The sequence below is a fragment of the Calonectris borealis genome, chromosome 3, assembly GCF_964195595.1.
Source record: "Calonectris borealis chromosome 3, bCalBor7.hap1.2, whole genome shotgun sequence".
Taxonomy (NCBI): Eukaryota; Metazoa; Chordata; class Aves; order Procellariiformes; family Procellariidae; genus Calonectris; species Calonectris borealis.
This window is the reverse complement of record NC_134314.1, coordinates 83,986,910-84,004,759: the sequence shown is the minus strand read 5'-3', so window position 1 is coordinate 84,004,759 and position 17,850 is coordinate 83,986,910. Positions and strand designations below refer to the sequence as shown.

Below are 17,850 nucleotides of genomic sequence, written 5' to 3'. Positions count from 1 at the left end.
AATGTTTACAGGAAGTATCTTATACCGATATGGGACATAGAAGAAATGTTTATCCTGGTAAGGATTTTACCAGGATAACTAAAGGATGTATCTTGTGCTCAGCCAAAATACGAAAATGGTGTATAGACCAAAATTTTGTTTGTGCAGGACTCTTCTGAATCACCCTTCCCCAAGCCTGACTTAGCCATGAATCCTGATAGTTACGCCTCACATATCTGAGTCATGTGGCATATAATTTCCAGATAAATTATGAAGTTAGTTGCAGAGCCTGGGTCTGACCTTGAGGCTTCTGCAAGCCCAGCTGTGTGTACGCCAGAGACGCGTGGAGTGGTGGCTTGGGGTAAATGGCTCTTGTAGGAGGCCACAAGGAAGGTGCAGGTACACTGCCATGTTGTGCTTTTTACTCTTCTCTTGCTCTTGGAGAAAGTTTTTCCTAGTAACTTGAGCTTTGCCAGCACAATTTCCATGCAAGGAGCGTTTGGTGACGTAGAGCCGATTACATACCCTGGCAGAACACTCCTAGTCTAGACACCTCTATCTCCATTTAAATACTGAAGGTGTAAGTCACTTAGAAGAAACTGAGTAATAATCATGAAAACCAGTCACAAACCCATTGTGGCCCGCCTTTTCAGCACTGGAAGTACTCATCACCATGGTGTTGTCTAATTGGCATATAAAGCCTGTAAGAAGCAGTACATTTATGTTTTTATTATTATGACTCTTTACCACTGCAGGGAAAAGAAGTCTGAAAGGCTTGTGGTTTGGAATGGGAAAGAGAGAGGCATTTTCTAAAACCACCAGATAATCAAATTAAAAAATCTTTTTAATTGTTCCAACCCTAGAGCTAGTTTTGGGCAATATGGGACCAATTAGATTATTAAAACCACAGTTTCTGATCTCTATCAATTATTCTTAGAGCTTGAACAGCCCAAGCCTTTAGGAAGGTGATTTCGATTAGGTGTCTGTGGCTCCGTCACCTCCCTCAGGTACAGTTACATCATTAAGGGGATGCCTCAGTAATGCCACAGTTAAATAAGGCACAGTTTCTGCTTAAAATGGAGTTTAAATCTTTAATTAGGAAAGGAAAAAAGTGTTGTCCACTCCCCTCCCTGCTTTTTTTTTTCCTAAATAGAAGAAAGTAGGTCTGGAAGATCTATTGAATTTTTGTCTCCATGCACAACAGATACAAAAGATTTCCCTAAGCCAAACTTAGGCTTATTGTATTTATTGCACAAGAAGTTGGGATCTTTGGTTGTCGTGTGCTACAGGAAGAGAGCAGGAGACTCAGAACATTGGCAGTGTTGTAGTGAGATTCTTTTTTTTCCTCCTTGTGGAAGCTGAAGGAACGCTGCTGTTCCAAGCAAGGGTTATGTGGTGTCTTTATCTCTACTGCCCATTCCCTCTGGCTTCTGGTACCCTGGCTGGTGAGTGTCTGGGGCCTCAGTGAGACTCTTCAGGCTTGGTGCTAGTTGTGCTTCACATTAAGGGCTGAGACCTGCTAGGACAAGATCTGGCAGTACAATTAAAGTTGTTCTTACGCTTCTGAATCCCCCCTGCTCCCTCCCGCAAAAAGTAAGTGTGGAGTGTCTGCAGTGAAAAGTGGTTAATGTGTGAGTGTCTGAGACTTTAGGGTATTAGAGGGGTGTGTCCTGTGAATGGAAACTGGTGTAGAGATGTCTTAACTCCTGAAGGTAGGTTTGTTTGTGGAAGTAATGTCTTATTAGATCAGCTGATATGGTTGGAGGAAAACAAGACGCATGATCTGAAAGGTCTGCATATCCAAAAGCTTGTTTGCTTTTTTCAATTATATCAGTTGCCCTAATAAAAGATGTTACGTCTCTCTACAAGCCTTGAATCTGCTTTATCCTTAGACCATCTTAGCTATGACACCACTATTTCTTGACTGGTGATTCTTGCAAGTTAGGATGGTAATTGTATTGGTAGGAAATATGGTTTAACAAATGGAATTTTTTGTGGGGAGAATTTCTGTGTTTTTTTCTTGATTAAATTTCTAAGGCGTTTAAACAGCAGGTATTGCAAGAAGTCTGGGTAAGTATATTTCACTACACCTTGCTTAGTGCAAGAAGCTGTGGAACTCGCTGAAGCATCTCCAACAAACACTACAAAGCCCCCCTTTTTTTTTTTTCATTTAAAGCATTTAATTGTGTGAGTACACATGGTGGTGATGAAATCACTATCTTAGTTACACTTTAAAATTCTAATAGATAATTTTTTTAGTTTACAGTCAAAGCACAGTTGCAAAATGTTTCACTATTCAACATGAACATTAGTAACTAAAATTGACTATTCCTTGAAAGTTGTACACATGTATGTAAGTAAATGTCATACATGTGTAGAGAGGTAATATAAACATAATTGGTATTCAAAATGGTATTCAAAGTAGTAGAAATCGGACAAGTCCATCATGTATATTTTAAAATCTATAGTTCTGTATTTTCCAAGCATAGGAAAATCTACCAGGAAATTGTTTAGCCAGTTTGTCCTTTGTCCTCAGGTGTGTGGCCAGTGGGGAAGAGCTACCTGCTTTCCTCTCCAAGAGCTCTATTTCCTTTGAAGGTGCTGCTTTCCCTCTTATAAAAGGGGAATGGGCCAGCGTTTCTGCTGCCAGTATACACAGCTTGGGAACAAATTACGGCCCCCAGGGAAGCAGCCTCTTACCATTCTAGGTTAGGGACAGATTGCTTCCCTCTGAAACAACAGGAGAAGCAAAGGAGAAATTCTCTCTCATTTGTCCTTTGCTTCACGCAGCCTGTTCTTGAAACAACCTATTCATGCAGCCTCCTCAAGTCAGAGTACCTCCTCATCCAGATTTCTGTGATTGTATTGTTTTAAGTAATTTTAATGTTTTCCATAAAACTAGTAATTGCTGCAGTGTTTTAGCTTTTCTCTTTTAGATGCTGTTGTTCCGTAGTTAATGAATGAAACTCTTGACAGTCATCTGCAGAGAGTGGCTCCACTTCACTGCCCTGTTTTCCAGATAGCCAGATGACGGAGAGAAAAGAAGAAGTGGTGGGAACAGAAAAGCACTGTGAGCAACTTCCTAAACAGGAAAGATCAGATGTACAAAGCCAAGATCGTGCTAGTACTAGTCCAGTGCTACCAGAGTCTGCCAAATTTGCAGCACTGTAAGGCCAGTTTACTTTACAATTTTGTACTTCAAAGATATGATGTAAGCTGTTTTGTTTCACTGAGTAGAAATGACATAAACTTTTAATTAACCTCTCTTTCTTTTTGTTTTATTGAGAACAAGAAAAAAGTTCCTCATAGTAGTTTTGAAACATTTTTGTGTCAAGTTACCAGGGCAACAGGCAAAGGCAGATAATCTACCGGGTAACTTCTCAGCAAGACAGTTCTGTCTTGCAAGTAATAAGTGGACCTGAGGCGTCTGTGCAAGATGAGCTATCCGTGGATGCAATGCACGTGTTCATAGATGAAAATGGTGAGTTTCTGTAGTTGGAATAATTACAATGTGTGAAGAAATTTCTAAAGAAACTTTAGATGCCCTGGGAGGATATTTCTCTTGTCTGTTACTGATTGCTTGTTTTCCTGTGTGCATGAAAGAAAAGGGCTTAGTAATTTGAAGTCAGATCAGCGATAACTAGAGTTTTCAAAATCCACCAGCGACCATCATAGACCTGAGGCTTACACAGTACATGAAATTTATCTTCCAAACATCATCCTCAAAAAATGCTGGTGTCATGGTTTAACCTGGCAGGCAGCTAAACACCACACAGCCATTCGCTCACTCCCCCTCAGTGGGATGGGGGAGAGAATTGGAAAAAGGTAAAACTCATTGGTTGAGATAAAGACAATTTAATAGGACAAAAAAGGAAGGGAAAATAATAATAATGATAAAAGAATATACAAAACAAGTGATGCACAATGCAATTGCTCGCCACCTACTGACTGATGCCCAGCCAATTCCCGAGCAGCAGCCATGTTTCCCTGCCCAACTCCCCCCGTTTTTTTTTCAGCATGATGTCGTATGGTATAGAGTATCCCTTTGGCCACTTTGGGTCAGCTGTTCTGGCTGTGCCCCCTCCCAGCTTCTTGTGCATCTCCAGCCTCCTCACTGGCAGGGCACTTTGAGAAGCTGAAAAGTCCTTGACTTAGTGTAAGCACTGCTCAGCAACAACTAAAACATCAGTGTCTTATAAACATTATTCTCATACTAAATCTAAAACACAGCAGTATACCAGCTACTAGGAAGAAAATTAACTCTGTCCCAGCTGAAACCAGGACAGTATCCACCCCTTATTCTATACCATCTACGTCATGCCCAGGTCCCACACTTTCCAATACATCCCAGTTAATCAGCACCACCTTTCCTGTCTTTTGGTATATACACACAGATTTCATTCCCTAAGTCTAAGGGCTATCCCTGTAAAGCGTCCATTGTGTTCATTTAGTCCATGGTTTTGGGCTCCATCTGTCATAACAGTCCTTCAGGGCAGGAGAGATGGTGCGTGGTGTTGGATTGTTGCATGCTGAAGCCAGTTCTGGTTCCATCACAGCTGCGCTTGTCTGGTTCTATCATCGCTGCACTTTAGTCGGTTTCATCAAAATTCATTCTTCACCAATTTGGGTGATTCTTACTGTAATACTGTTGATACGGCATATAGCAACCATAGTAGTGATGACATACAGTATTATATAGCAATTAACATCATACAATTCAAATCATTGGCTATTCTCGCCAAAATCAAATTCCCTTGAGGTACACATTGGACTTCCCCATCCCATGCATCACCCACCAAGTGCACCCAGGTCCTTGAGCAAAAGCAATCCCACGAATGGCTTTGCCTTTGCCCAAGACAGGAGTAACCCAGACTGTCTTCCCCAGCATATTTTTTATGTGCACTACAGGGACTTTATCCCCTTCTACAGTATGTAAAAGTTTTGATTGGGCAGGGCTGGCTCAATTGGCAGATCCCCTGGTGTTGACTAGCCAGGTGGCTTTTGCTGAATGTGTATCCCAATGCTTGAATGTCCCACCACCCATTGCTCTCAGTGTAGTCGTTAGCAGTCCATTGTATTGTTCGGTTTTCCCGGAGGCTGGTGCATGGTAGGGGATGTGACATACCCACTCAATGCCATGCTCTTTGGCCCAGGTGTCTATGAGGTTGTTTCAGAAACGAGTCCCGTTGTCTGCTCACAGTAGCTGGGCTCGTGACCGCAGAGGTGATTTGGTTTTCTGCTAATTCCTCCTGGCCCTTCTTGCAGCCCTGCGGCTCCTGGTGTGCTGTGGAGCTAAGAGCAGCAGCTGCGAGTCAGGCAGATGGCATGATCTCTGGGTCAATGAGCAGTGACCTTCACTTTTTGCTGCATATGCAAGGAGGGAGTAGCAGTGGCTACGCTTTTAGCAGAATTTTTCCCTGCTTTGTACCTCCTGACCTCACCTTTGTGAACCAAAAGAAAAAAATCTGATGATTTCAGATTTTACAGTGAACTTATATTGATAGATGGGCTTTGCATTTACTTTACATACCTTTTAAATTTTTACTAATGTCTGTGTTTTGATTTGTCTCAGGTTTTCAGTTCAAATGTTAATTTGCTTTCTGAAGTCTAAAATAAGCCTAGCATACAGACTGAAAACTATATTTATAAATATGCCTGACCTAAAATGTATTTTTTATAAACTGTGTGTATAAAAACAAATGATCATATCACTGAACTGATTTTTTTCCTTTGTATTTTCTAAAGGGGAAATTAGATCCTGTTATTTAAAGGCTGGCTGTCAGAAGGAAGCAAATTTTCGACATCAGCTATCAAATTGTGATTGTATTTCAAATGCTCAGTAAGTAAGCCCTTATCTTTAGAAATGTTAAAAGTTTTCATTGCTAGAAGCTATGAAACTGGTTGTAGCTGTGAAAGATGTATGTGAAGAGAATAAATGTGCTAACCTCTTCCGGACATGTCAAAGCATGCATTTTTTGTTTTGTGCTAAAACGGTGACTGCTTTGTAAGAATATTGATAAGGAGAAGTGAAAAAGAAAACCAGAACTATCCAGAGTGCTTTCATTACTTTCTGGGAATAGCCAAAGTCAAGTGTGGCGAATATAAATAAGATTGTAAACAAAACAAAGTAAGTGGGACTGTTACCAGCTATTCTCTCAACCTTGTCTTGCTCACTTCCCATGCCTGTTGGGTCCTTTGTAGATTTTTAGTGCTGTGTCAGCCAGTGACACCGCTTCCTGTGGATTCTAGCAGCAGAGCCTTTCACCTTGCATGAAATCTCTAATGGTAGTTTGCCACTCTAAAAAGGTAACCGAACAATTTTCTTTTTTCAAAGGTCTTTTCGGAGTGATCCACATAAATCCCATATTCATTACTGTGGTTTCCACGCTCTCCTATGTGATCTGTTATTTGCATATCTGTAAAAAGAATTTTAACTATTCATAAGCATTTTTATTAAATAATTTTAATTTGTTCATACTGTTATACAGCATTTGGGAAAGTTGAGGGGGTGAGAAGGGTTATTGTTATTAACAAACATTGTTCTGCAAGTGTTTGGCTTTCAGTGGAGATGTTTGAAAAGCTTGGGACCGTGTTAAGAACAGCATTAGCATTTTAGAATGCTATTAAGAGAGACATGAGAATAATAGTGGGCAAAGATTAAAAAAAAAAATAATTTGAGTTCATCTTAAGTGGAAATGTTCTGTCTGTAGCAAAATTAAAAAACCCAGTCTGGTAGAGTTCAGTTTTGACGTAAAATCAAAAATTTTACGTTGGGGCTATTTAACTCTTGCAACTCTCTTTTTCACCTTGCACAGAATACTCCCCTCCTCCCCCATCATATAACTATTAACTTGAACCTGTCCTAAATTCAGAAATAGTTTACTGTCCCCTGACATTTATCAGTTAATCTGTTTTTTATCGAAAGAAGAACAATCTTCCTTCTCATATAAGAAGTCCTTCTGAATCTGTCTTTGCTAGATGCTTATGTGACATTTCTGTCTTCCTGTACTATGTTAAGTGCTGTTTTTTAGTTGTAGTTTGCAGATCTCTAGGGATGTGAATTATTTTTAAGGGGTCTGCTAAACCTTGTTAACAAAAGCAATTCAGATATTCTTTGCAGCCATTTACATGCATTTAATTTCTAAAGGTCAGCACCTTTGCTGGAAATCTCAGAGTACAGTGACAGTTCACATTGGGAAACAGAACGAATCAGCAAAGATGAGTGGGTTCCCAGGACTGTTTCTCTATGGGAGTCAATGGGAAGACAGAACACAAGAGCTTTTCCAAGAACAGAGCAGCAGGAAAGTGCAAAGCAGAAGTTCACATGAAAAACAAGGAAGGAGGACAAGGAGGCATGAAGTGTGCTCAAATTGGTTTTTGCAAGGGCAGTTTGTAATATGTTTATGCCAGAGAGATTAGTGAGAGCTGTTTGTTCAATGGGCAGTTCCTACCATCTATGCATAGGTTGAAGGGTAGCATGGGAGGGAAAGGGTTTTTTTGTTCACCATCAAGTAATTTTGTATTTAGACAATATGGAACACTTACAGGATATAAAAAATAGAGGGGCAAACCTGCTTTAAAGACAGTTCAGGAATGAGGCATCTTTCCTTCCCCTTTTCCCCTATCCCCACCTGCAGGCTTGCACATCACTTATGTCAGGTTAGTTTCTTATCCACAGTTAAAGATAAGCCAGATAATCACAGCTATTAACTATGATCTTTTTATTACTGAAGAAAAAGGCAAATAGAATAAAATAAAGCACAAAGCGTAATCAACAATCGCTTCAGTTACAGTCTCTTCTGTATGACTGTCTGCGGAGAGCTCTTGACAGAAATTATTCCCTTGAGGGTGGGCCCTCCTCTGGTGGAGATGTTCATTGTGCAAGGAGTCCATACCAACAGGAGATGCTGCTGTTATGGAAGGATATTAGAAAAGAGACATGGAAAGCACTTCTGAGATGTCCTTGCCTTATGTCCTAGCCCATCAGAAAGTTAACTAAGGAGAAGACAATGACTGTGGCGGTACTTCTTCATGAGTACTTGAGACGGTGCAGAAACAACAGCTTTAGGCTTGGTGTCTGAATCCATTAATGAGCCATCCTGGATTTTATGAGGTCAAAGGATGCAGGAGAAAATTAATGCCTGGACATAAGAGGTGGCATCCTTCTTGAATAGGAGGGATAGGGCTTTGATCTCAGGGAGCTCAGGTTTCAGAATCTAGAAGGAACTTATGGAGAACAATAGACAGGTCTGCGGTAGGTGTGTATAAGCTCTTAAAACACTTTTCACCAATCATGCTTGCTTTATAGTGTTAAGGTTAAGCTGCTCCTAAAGGGAAAATGTCAAACTGAGTTGAGCTAGTGGAGTGACTATGTGGATGTGCACGGACCATGCCCTGATGTGCTCCTCTATGAGAAGGAGAATTGGCCCAGGCCAGGTGATGGCAAGAGGCCTCTTGCTTTGGGTGTGTTGTTGGGAGAAGCAGCAGATCAGAGGTGCTGGCATGCTAGGAGCTGTGGCACTTCTGGGTAACGCTGCAGCTGGTGAAGGGGGAAGGACTTTTGACTGGGGAGGATATGAACTCTGGCTGGTTTGTCAAGGATAATGTAATTGCCTTGTGAATTGGCCATAGGTAAATACCTTTTAACTAAGTTATGCAAAACTGGAGAAGGTATTTAAATATTACTTAAAAGAAGCCATTAAAGAAAGCCTTGAGGCAGACTAACTAATGTTTAATGATCTTAAATTCAAATTATAACTTGCTGTTTCTGTCTATTGAGTCCTACTGTTGTCTGTTCCGGTAGTAAAGTCTTAAGTGGTCTGGCATTTCACAACAGATTATTAGGAACTGAAATTGAAGTAGTATTTCTATGGCCTGTAGACATTTTATCTTATCTTCTTGGCATGGCTTCTGAAATCCATTTCTCACAAATAATGCAAAATCTTAATAATGCTGCTCTGTCACAGAAGTGATGCTGTGTTATGTTTTTTTTGTTCTTCACTTTTGTGTGCTTCCTGCTCTTCCTTTGCTTGTAAAGGGCTAGGTGGACAACAATGGATTACAATGTGCCAGAGAAAGCAGATGTCCAAGTTTGAAAGAGTGTGTCCTTTCTCCTTTCAGAGGCTCCTTGACATTAGAAGCAATACTGTTTGAGGGGATTACACTTTGTCTTGTCAGATATCTGTGGTCCATCACCTCTTTTTGGCTCTGCAAGTGTTGTGAGATGATCTTTGGAGTATTCTCCTGTTTATCAATATTAATATATTTTCCACCAGATTCTAATTTTTTGTTGTTGTTGTTTTTTTTTTTAGTTTTATTGTTTGCATTTTCAACTATAGTAGTTTTCCTAATGAAAGATATTACCTGTACCTGCAGTCCTTGTCCTGGAAATTTTCAGAGCTTCTTAAATGTAGCATAAGCAGTCTCTTATTAATAATTTCTGAAATTATCCCTTAATTCTGCCGAAGGTTACTGAGAATTAGAATTGTTTCAAATTGTCTCCATGTTTGTCTCTCACCAGTCCAGCAGTCCAGCTTTTAAAATATTTAAAAACTTAAGTTAGCCAAGTTAAATTTAAGGAGGTTTTTATGTTGTAATGATCACCAAAAAAAAAGATAATTCTTTTTCCATCTTAACCCTCACTTTGGCAGGTGATCCTTGTTACTGAGTTTGGTAGGCTATTTAAACATTGGCAGGTAGCTAATCAATTCCCCAATTATTGTCCATGTAGTTGCCCTGACCCCACTTTTGTCTGTTATCTTGCCAGCAACACCTCTTGCCAGCAGTCCCTGTAGAATGCGTTCCCTGCTGAGCTAATTGCCTCTAAATTTGATGCTCCCATTACCTTGCCAACTTCACCTCTAGCCATAAATTGCTTTGTGACAGGCTTTGACAAGACAAAGTGTAAACTGTATTCTCAGCTCATGGATTATATTAGAAACTTTTGAATCTGTTTTGAAATGAGAAACTGGAAATAGCTTTCTCATCCTGAAAACCATTCTTCTGCCCCATTGCATTAAGTTCTTTACCAGCCTTTGTCTCTCTTACAGTGAATCCTTAACGTTTCTATGCTGTGTGTTTTGATTATGTGTTTGGCTTCTGGGAAGGCAGATAAGGATGAGAAAGTTCACATTTGTGTAAAATGGGTGCCTGGTATAAGCATGAACTGCCTTTTTGCATGGTTAGTTTGACTTCTCACCAAACGGCCACTAGGTTTACATCTTACCTGTATAGAACAGTTATAATTTCAAGTTAAAACTCTTCCTATTAGATTGGTGATACAAAGTAAAACCCACAGTCATTAACAAGAACACATCTTTAAAAAAAGAGCTGAAAGAATGTATACATTAAAGCATTGTTGGAGGTGTATAGCTGTTTTCTGGAGTTACGAGAAACAAGTTGGAGTTAATAAATGTCTTACAAATAAGGAGGTGTCACTCTGACACACCTTTTTTGTCTGCCACTCTGTGACTGAAAGCAAAAATTCCCAGGAATTTCTTTAATTACCTTGAATGTCTCTTGTAATTAAATAACTGAGTCAGTTTTGATAAGCAGTCAAAAAGATAAATGTGAGCTATCATGTTATCTAGGCATTACATGTAAAGTGGCTCATAAATATCAGTGAAAGAATAAACCCCTAAAATTACGGTAATTATAATAGTAGAATTAATGATTTTTGCATAAGTTGCATGATCTGTCCCCAGTACATAGCCTAATAGGGCCATAAAGTATGTATCAATGCCAATATATAAATTTAACAGCAATCATATATTCTGTGCATAGTTGCTGTACAAGGCTAATACATTTTTAAATGTTTAACTACTTTTCTAAATATGCTTTCTTTGCATACTGGGACTCTTGTTTAGAAGGTTGAGCACCTTCAGCATGTGTGTACGTACATATTGAAGAAAACTGTGTCAGTATTTGATACCTCTCAGTAATGTAGCTGTCCTCAACATGTGTATGAAATACTGCTCTGTCTTTCTAAGTTATTTGAATATAAGAGGTTGATCTATAGGTATGTAGTCCTTCCTGGTTTCACATCTATGAAAAACTCTGTTCAACTACCACAGACTGTTGCAGTTTCTTTTCTCAAGTATCAAGTACTAAAATAATATACTGCCTGAATGTATAGCCTGTATCCGCTTCCTTCACTTATGTTGTAAAAGACAGAAAAAGTAAGCGTACAATAAACTAGAGGGCACTAATGTAACACATTTTACTATTTTGATAGTTTCTATGTCGTTTTGCTCCTACCAAAAATGTATCCTAAATTTCTACCGTGTGTAAAATCGTGTTCTTAATAATGAAAGGAATAGTGTTTGGAGAAACCTTGAACGCAACATGCAATATCAAAATATAATACTGTTAGGTATAAAGTTGTTAAATAGCTGGCTATATTCACATGATAATCTGTGAAATAATCTAATGATTATGCATTCAAATTATTCGTTCTTTCTGCTTTTCTGCTTCAAATAATTTTGCAAATATTCCCAGTCACGAATAAACTGTCCAAAACTTCCATGGTACTGCGTGAAGCACTGTGAAACTCAGATGTTTTCCTTCATAAGTTTTATCTATCACCATAATTTTTATTTCAGCATAGCATTTTGCTAGCTAATATGAACAGATTTAATTTCAAGAAGGGCTGGATTTATTTCCAAAAAATGTTTTGCAATTTTCCCATGCTGTTTTGCTCAGATATATTGCAGTCCATCTCTGACATGTTCGTGGGTATTCAGATCTGAGATGAGAACAGATCATTAAACATCCTTGAAGAGCATGCCAGTGTAGGGTCATGCTAGATACCCAATAGTATTTATGAGTATTTTCAGCACTTTTGTCTGCATCCTTGCAATTTTTTCTTTTTAAAGCACAGAGCTTTCTTTGGTGTGTGTGCAGAAACGTATATGCTATGGTTAACTACGCTTAAAATACAGACGGTGGTCCACATACAAAAGCCTGATGTGGATATGTTCATACCAACCCGGGAATGCTCGCTGTGTTAGCTGAAAAACTGAGATATGTGTAGCTCCAAGGAAAAATGTTTTTCGTGGAGGCTTTTTTCCTTACGTAGGAAAAAAGCTAAGGACTACTTTTTGAGGATTTTGAGGCCAATTCTGCATCTCAAATCAAGTATTCGGTCTTTTAAAGCCAACTGAAGTTGTGCCCACACAAGCTGTGGAAGCATTTGGCCATTTATATTTCTTTCAAGAAATACTCTGGGTTTTAGCGAATGCAATTCATAAGAATACTGCTTGTATTTTTGAGCCCAATTCCTTGTCTCCTGTGTTAAATTCTTGAGAAGAAAATCACATTGAAGCTCCCAATTCTGTGCAGGATGGTATCATTATACACATGTATTGATTTTAAAGAGATAGAGTTGGTGTCTCTTCAGAACAATCCAAGTTTTAACCAACAGCGATTCAACTTCGTGATGCAAAACCATTTGATTCATTCACATGCATATATAGGTCTAAGTGCTGGACCTCTTGCTGCAGTTTATCACTTCACGTGTCTGGCAATAGTCAGCAATAGCCATAAATTGCATCAGGAGGATACTGTGCTGCATATGTGTAATAGAAGCTGGAGTTTAAAATAAATATGTAAGATAGACCACAGAAATGGATGTATGGCATGCAGCTGAAATATTTGAGAACTGGAGCAGAAAGAATGATTGCCCAGTCTTTCTATCTTAGCTGCAGATTCTCCTTCCTGCCTAAGTGACACTTGGGCTTTCACTTGAAATCGGTTATATATATACACCTAACTTGCTGTATACCTTTAAAAAAATAATTATTCTGGTTTGAACCTTTTCCTGCTTTCTTGGTCATGTATGTTTTTTAATTTATGTGTATAATTATTGAAGTAATATAATTTTGTGTATGTATAACTGTATTTTTGTTTAATTATTGCATTCATATTGCACTCTGCATGTTCTGTCTGAGCAATTGGTCCTCTAAACTCCTTACTTTTTTTAGATGAGGCTCTGACACTAAAACCAGGCTTCTAAGAAGCTATATTATAGTTTGAGTTTAAAATGCTTTGCAGTACAAATAGAGAACTCCATTAAGAAAAAAATTTTTGCTTAAATTTTTTTTGTTTGTTTTGAGAATTTTTTTTTTTTTTGCCAACAGCAGGGCCAATAGGTTAAAAAGAAGTAGTTGCAGCAACATAGTGACTAACAAGTACTAAGAAAATAATTTAAGTTACCTGCCAATACACCTGCGAAGTGCTAGTGTTTCTGGCACTGGGCAAAAGAGAGAAGTTCAAATCAGTGAGTTAACTTATTTGATTTATATTCACATCCCTGAATAAGCTGCTTGAGTGCATTATACTATATGAAAGTATCTGTCTGAATGCCTTAGCGGTGCTGTATGTCTCCTGTATAAATCCATTAATACTTTAGTATGTTCACTGCTGGAAAATTCCCTGAACCTTTGAGGTTTATTTCTCATAGGAGAAAGTAGATTTATAAGTAGATTATTTTTTCTTTTACTTTTAGTGTTTCAAAATGCCATTTTAGAATGACAAAATACTGTATCAGTAAAACATTTTTATATTTCTCAGCAAGGTGACCCAAATAACAAAGATTACCCACTGCTCTAGTAATAGGCTGCTAACTCTTAAAGATTTCTTAAAGCTGCTTGGCAGGTTGTGCCATTCTGCAGCCAAGCACATTTTGAAATGGATGTGACAAATGTTGTATAGTTCCTTTTGGGATTCAGTGATTTCAGATGAGCTGGTCACCTGAGCGTAGTGCTACTTGAACACATAATTGAGTGTTGTGGCACGTGCATGTGCGCGCTGAAAATGTGGTGATGTTTGAATTGCAATGAAGCTATTGATTTTTCAGAAAAGTACTCTTTACAAACTCAGTAGCATTCTCCTGCTGGCTTGCTAGAGACAGGAGGAAACCCTTGTGTTAGCTTGGCCAGTTAAAATCCTCTCCTGTATTTGCAGGGTTTTTTAGCCCCTCTTTCACTCTGTGAACACGGAGCAGGGAAGTGTTTTCAAGAGGATGAGACTCGGAGATTAGAGGGGGCCCTGCTGCCACATGATGGCAGCAAAATCCTGCTCAGGACTAGGAGCTTCGGTAGTCCTTTAGCTTTTGGGACTGGCTTCACTTCCTTCCCTCCCTTCCTCCCCGCCCCCCTTTCATAAGGAGAGCGAAACGGGATGTTTTAAAAGACTCTGGAGATAATGGAACCGTGGGTGCTGTTAATGCATTAATTCCAGCAAAGCTGCATCTTCTCAAAGTGCATCCTCAAGTTTATTAGCTAGTACATGCTGTTTGGTTTTAAAGTTGTGAGTACATTTATCTTTGCTCTGAAATGTAATAGGCTTACAAATTAGCAATTTACATGCTTGTTATTAAAATAAAAAATCTGAATACTGAGAAGAGTGTAGTGAGTGGATCCCATTCTTACACCTGAGTAAGAAGGCGTTCATAACTTTCTGCCTTCTTATTGCCCGCAATGTTACCGGTAACATGCTTGACAAGGCCTTTCTGTCCATATGTAGTATCTGAATTAATATGTACCACCACAGTACCACTGCTCATTTTGTAGTATATTGCAAAACTTAAACTGTGATCTTGTATCCTTTTCTGTCTATTGTGTCAGTAAATCATTACATCCAGCTTTCCCATTCTGTAAACTTGGGTATTCTATCTTATTATCGTTACGGGTGTTGTTATTGCTAGTTAAAACAAATGCCAAAAGTCCTCCCCAAATCCTGTTGCAGGAGTAGCAAAATGTGAACAAGATTTAAGAGAGGTTTCCTCTTTAGCTTGAGCTCCCCTCAGAAGTAACCACTCAGGAAAGTTAAAATATGCATTCTGAATTAATTGTATTCTTTTTGAAACTATTAATTTCCTACCAAAAAAGTGAAGATTGCCTATTCTTCCTCATGTTTAGCACTTCAGGTTGCTTTTTGGTTTAAGTCTTGTTATTTGGTAGTACAATTGGGAACTGTAAATCATCTGCTGCTTAAAAAAAAGCAATATATACAACTAGCGGATTTAATCTTAGTCCTGAATTGTGCAATACTCTGGTCAGAGTAGTGCTGGCAGCTGTGTAGTGGAGGCCTAATGAGCAATGAGTAGAGACATAGCAAGGGGCCTGTGTGATGAGGTGTAAAAGTGATTGGGACATGAAATGGCAGAGAGGCCATTTTAGGTGAGAAGGAGCAAAGCTGCTGAGGTGGTGGTAGGAAGACATCAGCAACGACATTGAGTAACAGAGGTGCCATGGGTGAGCTATGGGCTGCTGTTGATCCAATACTTTCAATGTCAGTTCAGACACCTACATCTGTACCACAAACTGACCGTTTTGAAAGGGCACAAAAGTAAGGACATTTGGGGTTCCTGCTGTGTCTATGTCTCTTGTACAACCGGCTCACCCAGGTCACAGTTTGGCAAGTGCTTTGAGTGCACCTCAGACCAGTACCTCAGAAGTAATTGCAGAAGAGGAGAGTCCCAACTCTGAGGTTCACTCTGGCTCTCTTCAAATGTCACAGCCATAGCTGCTTTGACTTAAGAGTGGTGTTGTAGTGAGTATTACAAATAGCTTTCAGATACATTATTTATTATTGCTGCAGATATTTGTTGCACACTGTTAAGTTTGTAGTGACCCAGACAGCTGTCTGAAGGAGTCTAGTGGGATCTTTCTGGTTTTAAGCATGTGAGGACTAAGAGGAAGGTGGTTTGTTATTGTGACTGTTGTGACATTGGTTACAAGGTTCCTTGTCATTTCTCCTAAATGCAGGTTAAAATAAAATTTGGCCAAGACCTGCAAAACAATTTTATTAATGGGGAATTCTTTTTGCCGTGCCTGTATAATGAGCTGACCTTGAGAGGTGTTCAGACTCAAGGCTAGCTAATTCTTAACAAAGGGGATGACTTAGGGTGGGTTATATTTGAATGGATTGAGCCAAATTGTCAGTAATGTAAGGCAACTGTCACAGACTAATCAGAGAGGGAGAAGGAAGATTTTTCCAGTGCTGTGAATTCTCAGTGTTATATGATTGCTCAACTAGCTTATGTTTACTCAGTATTCTTACAAAACTGAATTATAAGCCTGAAAAAAATTCCTGACTTTATAACCAGTTATCGGTAGAGGGTGCTATGTAGCTTTTGCATTTGATCTGCATAGATTGCATGTTTATCAAAGATATTTTTATTTAATAATTTATTATTCAAAATTTAGTTCAATTATACCTTTGCTTACATTAGCAGTGCAGTTTACTGTAGTAGATCTTGATAGCATTAATTTGATTCTGCAAATGAACAGATTTTCTGTTTAGCAAGATTCCATGTTATACTGCGATCAGCTCTGTTATAATGATTTTATGATTAGAGAGCGTTTGCTCCTATTTATATATGGTAATAAATTTATGGAATCTGCTTTATAGGCTTACAAAAACACAAACACCACTATCACATTTCTTACTGGTATTTGCTGTCAGTGTGGTAACAATGTCATCAGATGAGACATGCAGCTTCTAAATAGCTGTGCAAGCGATTCAGCATCAGGGGGATAGCAAGTGAATGTCAGAAGGAGGTTGTGTGGAAAACAGGGATAAGAAGGAAAAAAAAACAGCAAACAGGAGCTGAGAGGAACGGGGGATGAGGAAAGAGTAAGAAGATACAGAGAGATGAGGCTGATGAATAAAAGGCATAGGAGGCAGGTGAAGGCCAGATGATGGCTTCTGATTTTGGAATTGTTGCTTTGCTAGCTCTGCCTTCCCAACTTCTCTGTCCTAATTGCCTTTTCAGGCCTATGAAGTTTCTGACTTTTTCCCACAGTCAGTGTCCCAGCTGCTTGTGGACTCTTCTGCCAGTTGCTGATAGGTGGAGCTATGAATTTTTTCTGTAAACAGAAAACAGACTATGGGCTCTCTTGGCTTTTAAGTTATCTTCAAGTCTGGTGGGAGACGATTTGGTCTCTTAAGTTTATTCTTGGAAGAAGTCTTATGAGTGAAAGAATTTTGATTTCTGAGAACTGATAGAGCAGAGCAGGGGAATATCTTGGCCTATCTATCTGTCCTTCTGCCATTTCCATTCTTGGTCAATGTGGGATAAAAGACATGGTCCAATCTAGAAATACTCTTGGCTCCACTTGGCTTTTGTAGAAAGACAGCTAAATATGCAGAAAGTTAACTCTTCATTTAGGAAGGCATGAGCAGTCACTGTTCTATTCCCCTGCTGTTTTGTTGGGTTGCCTTTTGGGCAGGAATTCCCAGGGTAGTGTTCCTGCATAAGCTGGGCTACGCTTGCCTTTTTCCTGCTGTGAACAGGGAGTCCCAGGGTTGCACCCACAATGACAAGGAACAGCACAGCTCATCCTGAGGAAACAAACAAAAAAATCCATTGCTTTCCTTCAAGCTGGACAAGGTCACTCTTGAGTAGGGCACTTCAAAATATGCAAAAGGCACGGCTGTCCTCTGTAGTCCATATCTGTGGCAATCTTCCTCCTGGGAGGCATGCCTCTAGGCTTCCTCCCCCTTCTTCCTACCTAAATCTTTTGGTTGAGATCCAGGATTTTGGATCAGTTCCCATCCCTTCTGTGCTCTTTAGGTATTGACTGCTGACAGGGTCCTAGACGAGACCCACAATGGAGATACGTTCTTACGGAGGGCTGCCTCATGGCTGCGACGTGAAGTGGATTGTGTTGAACCAAGTCCTCATTTCCTAGTACTGTCCAAAGGGAACGTGACAGCTGTCCTGACTCTGTGGAGCAGATCATGCTTCTGCCTGTAGCAGGAGGCATGGGGAGTGCAGGGGAAGCCATTAGGGTCAGGAATGTGGGGTGCTCTCATTTCTACTCAGCTGATAGCTCTGTTGGAGTGGCAGATGGTGAATATCAGGTC

At 39.5% G+C, this 17,850-nt stretch overlaps 1 protein-coding gene across 1 annotated transcript in view; it reads left to right on the top strand.

Annotated features, from left to right (window-relative positions):
- PCNX2 (pecanex 2) overlaps positions 1-17,850 on the top strand; it is a 160,211-nt gene that overhangs the window by 20,865 nt on the left and 121,496 nt on the right. The window contains exons 6-8 of the mRNA XM_075146457.1: positions 2,999-3,146; positions 3,315-3,460; positions 5,725-5,818. Of these exons, the coding sequence (XP_075002558.1) occupies positions 2,999-3,146; positions 3,315-3,460; positions 5,725-5,818 (388 nt within the window). The remainder of the gene's footprint in view (positions 1-2,998; positions 3,147-3,314; positions 3,461-5,724; positions 5,819-17,850) is intronic.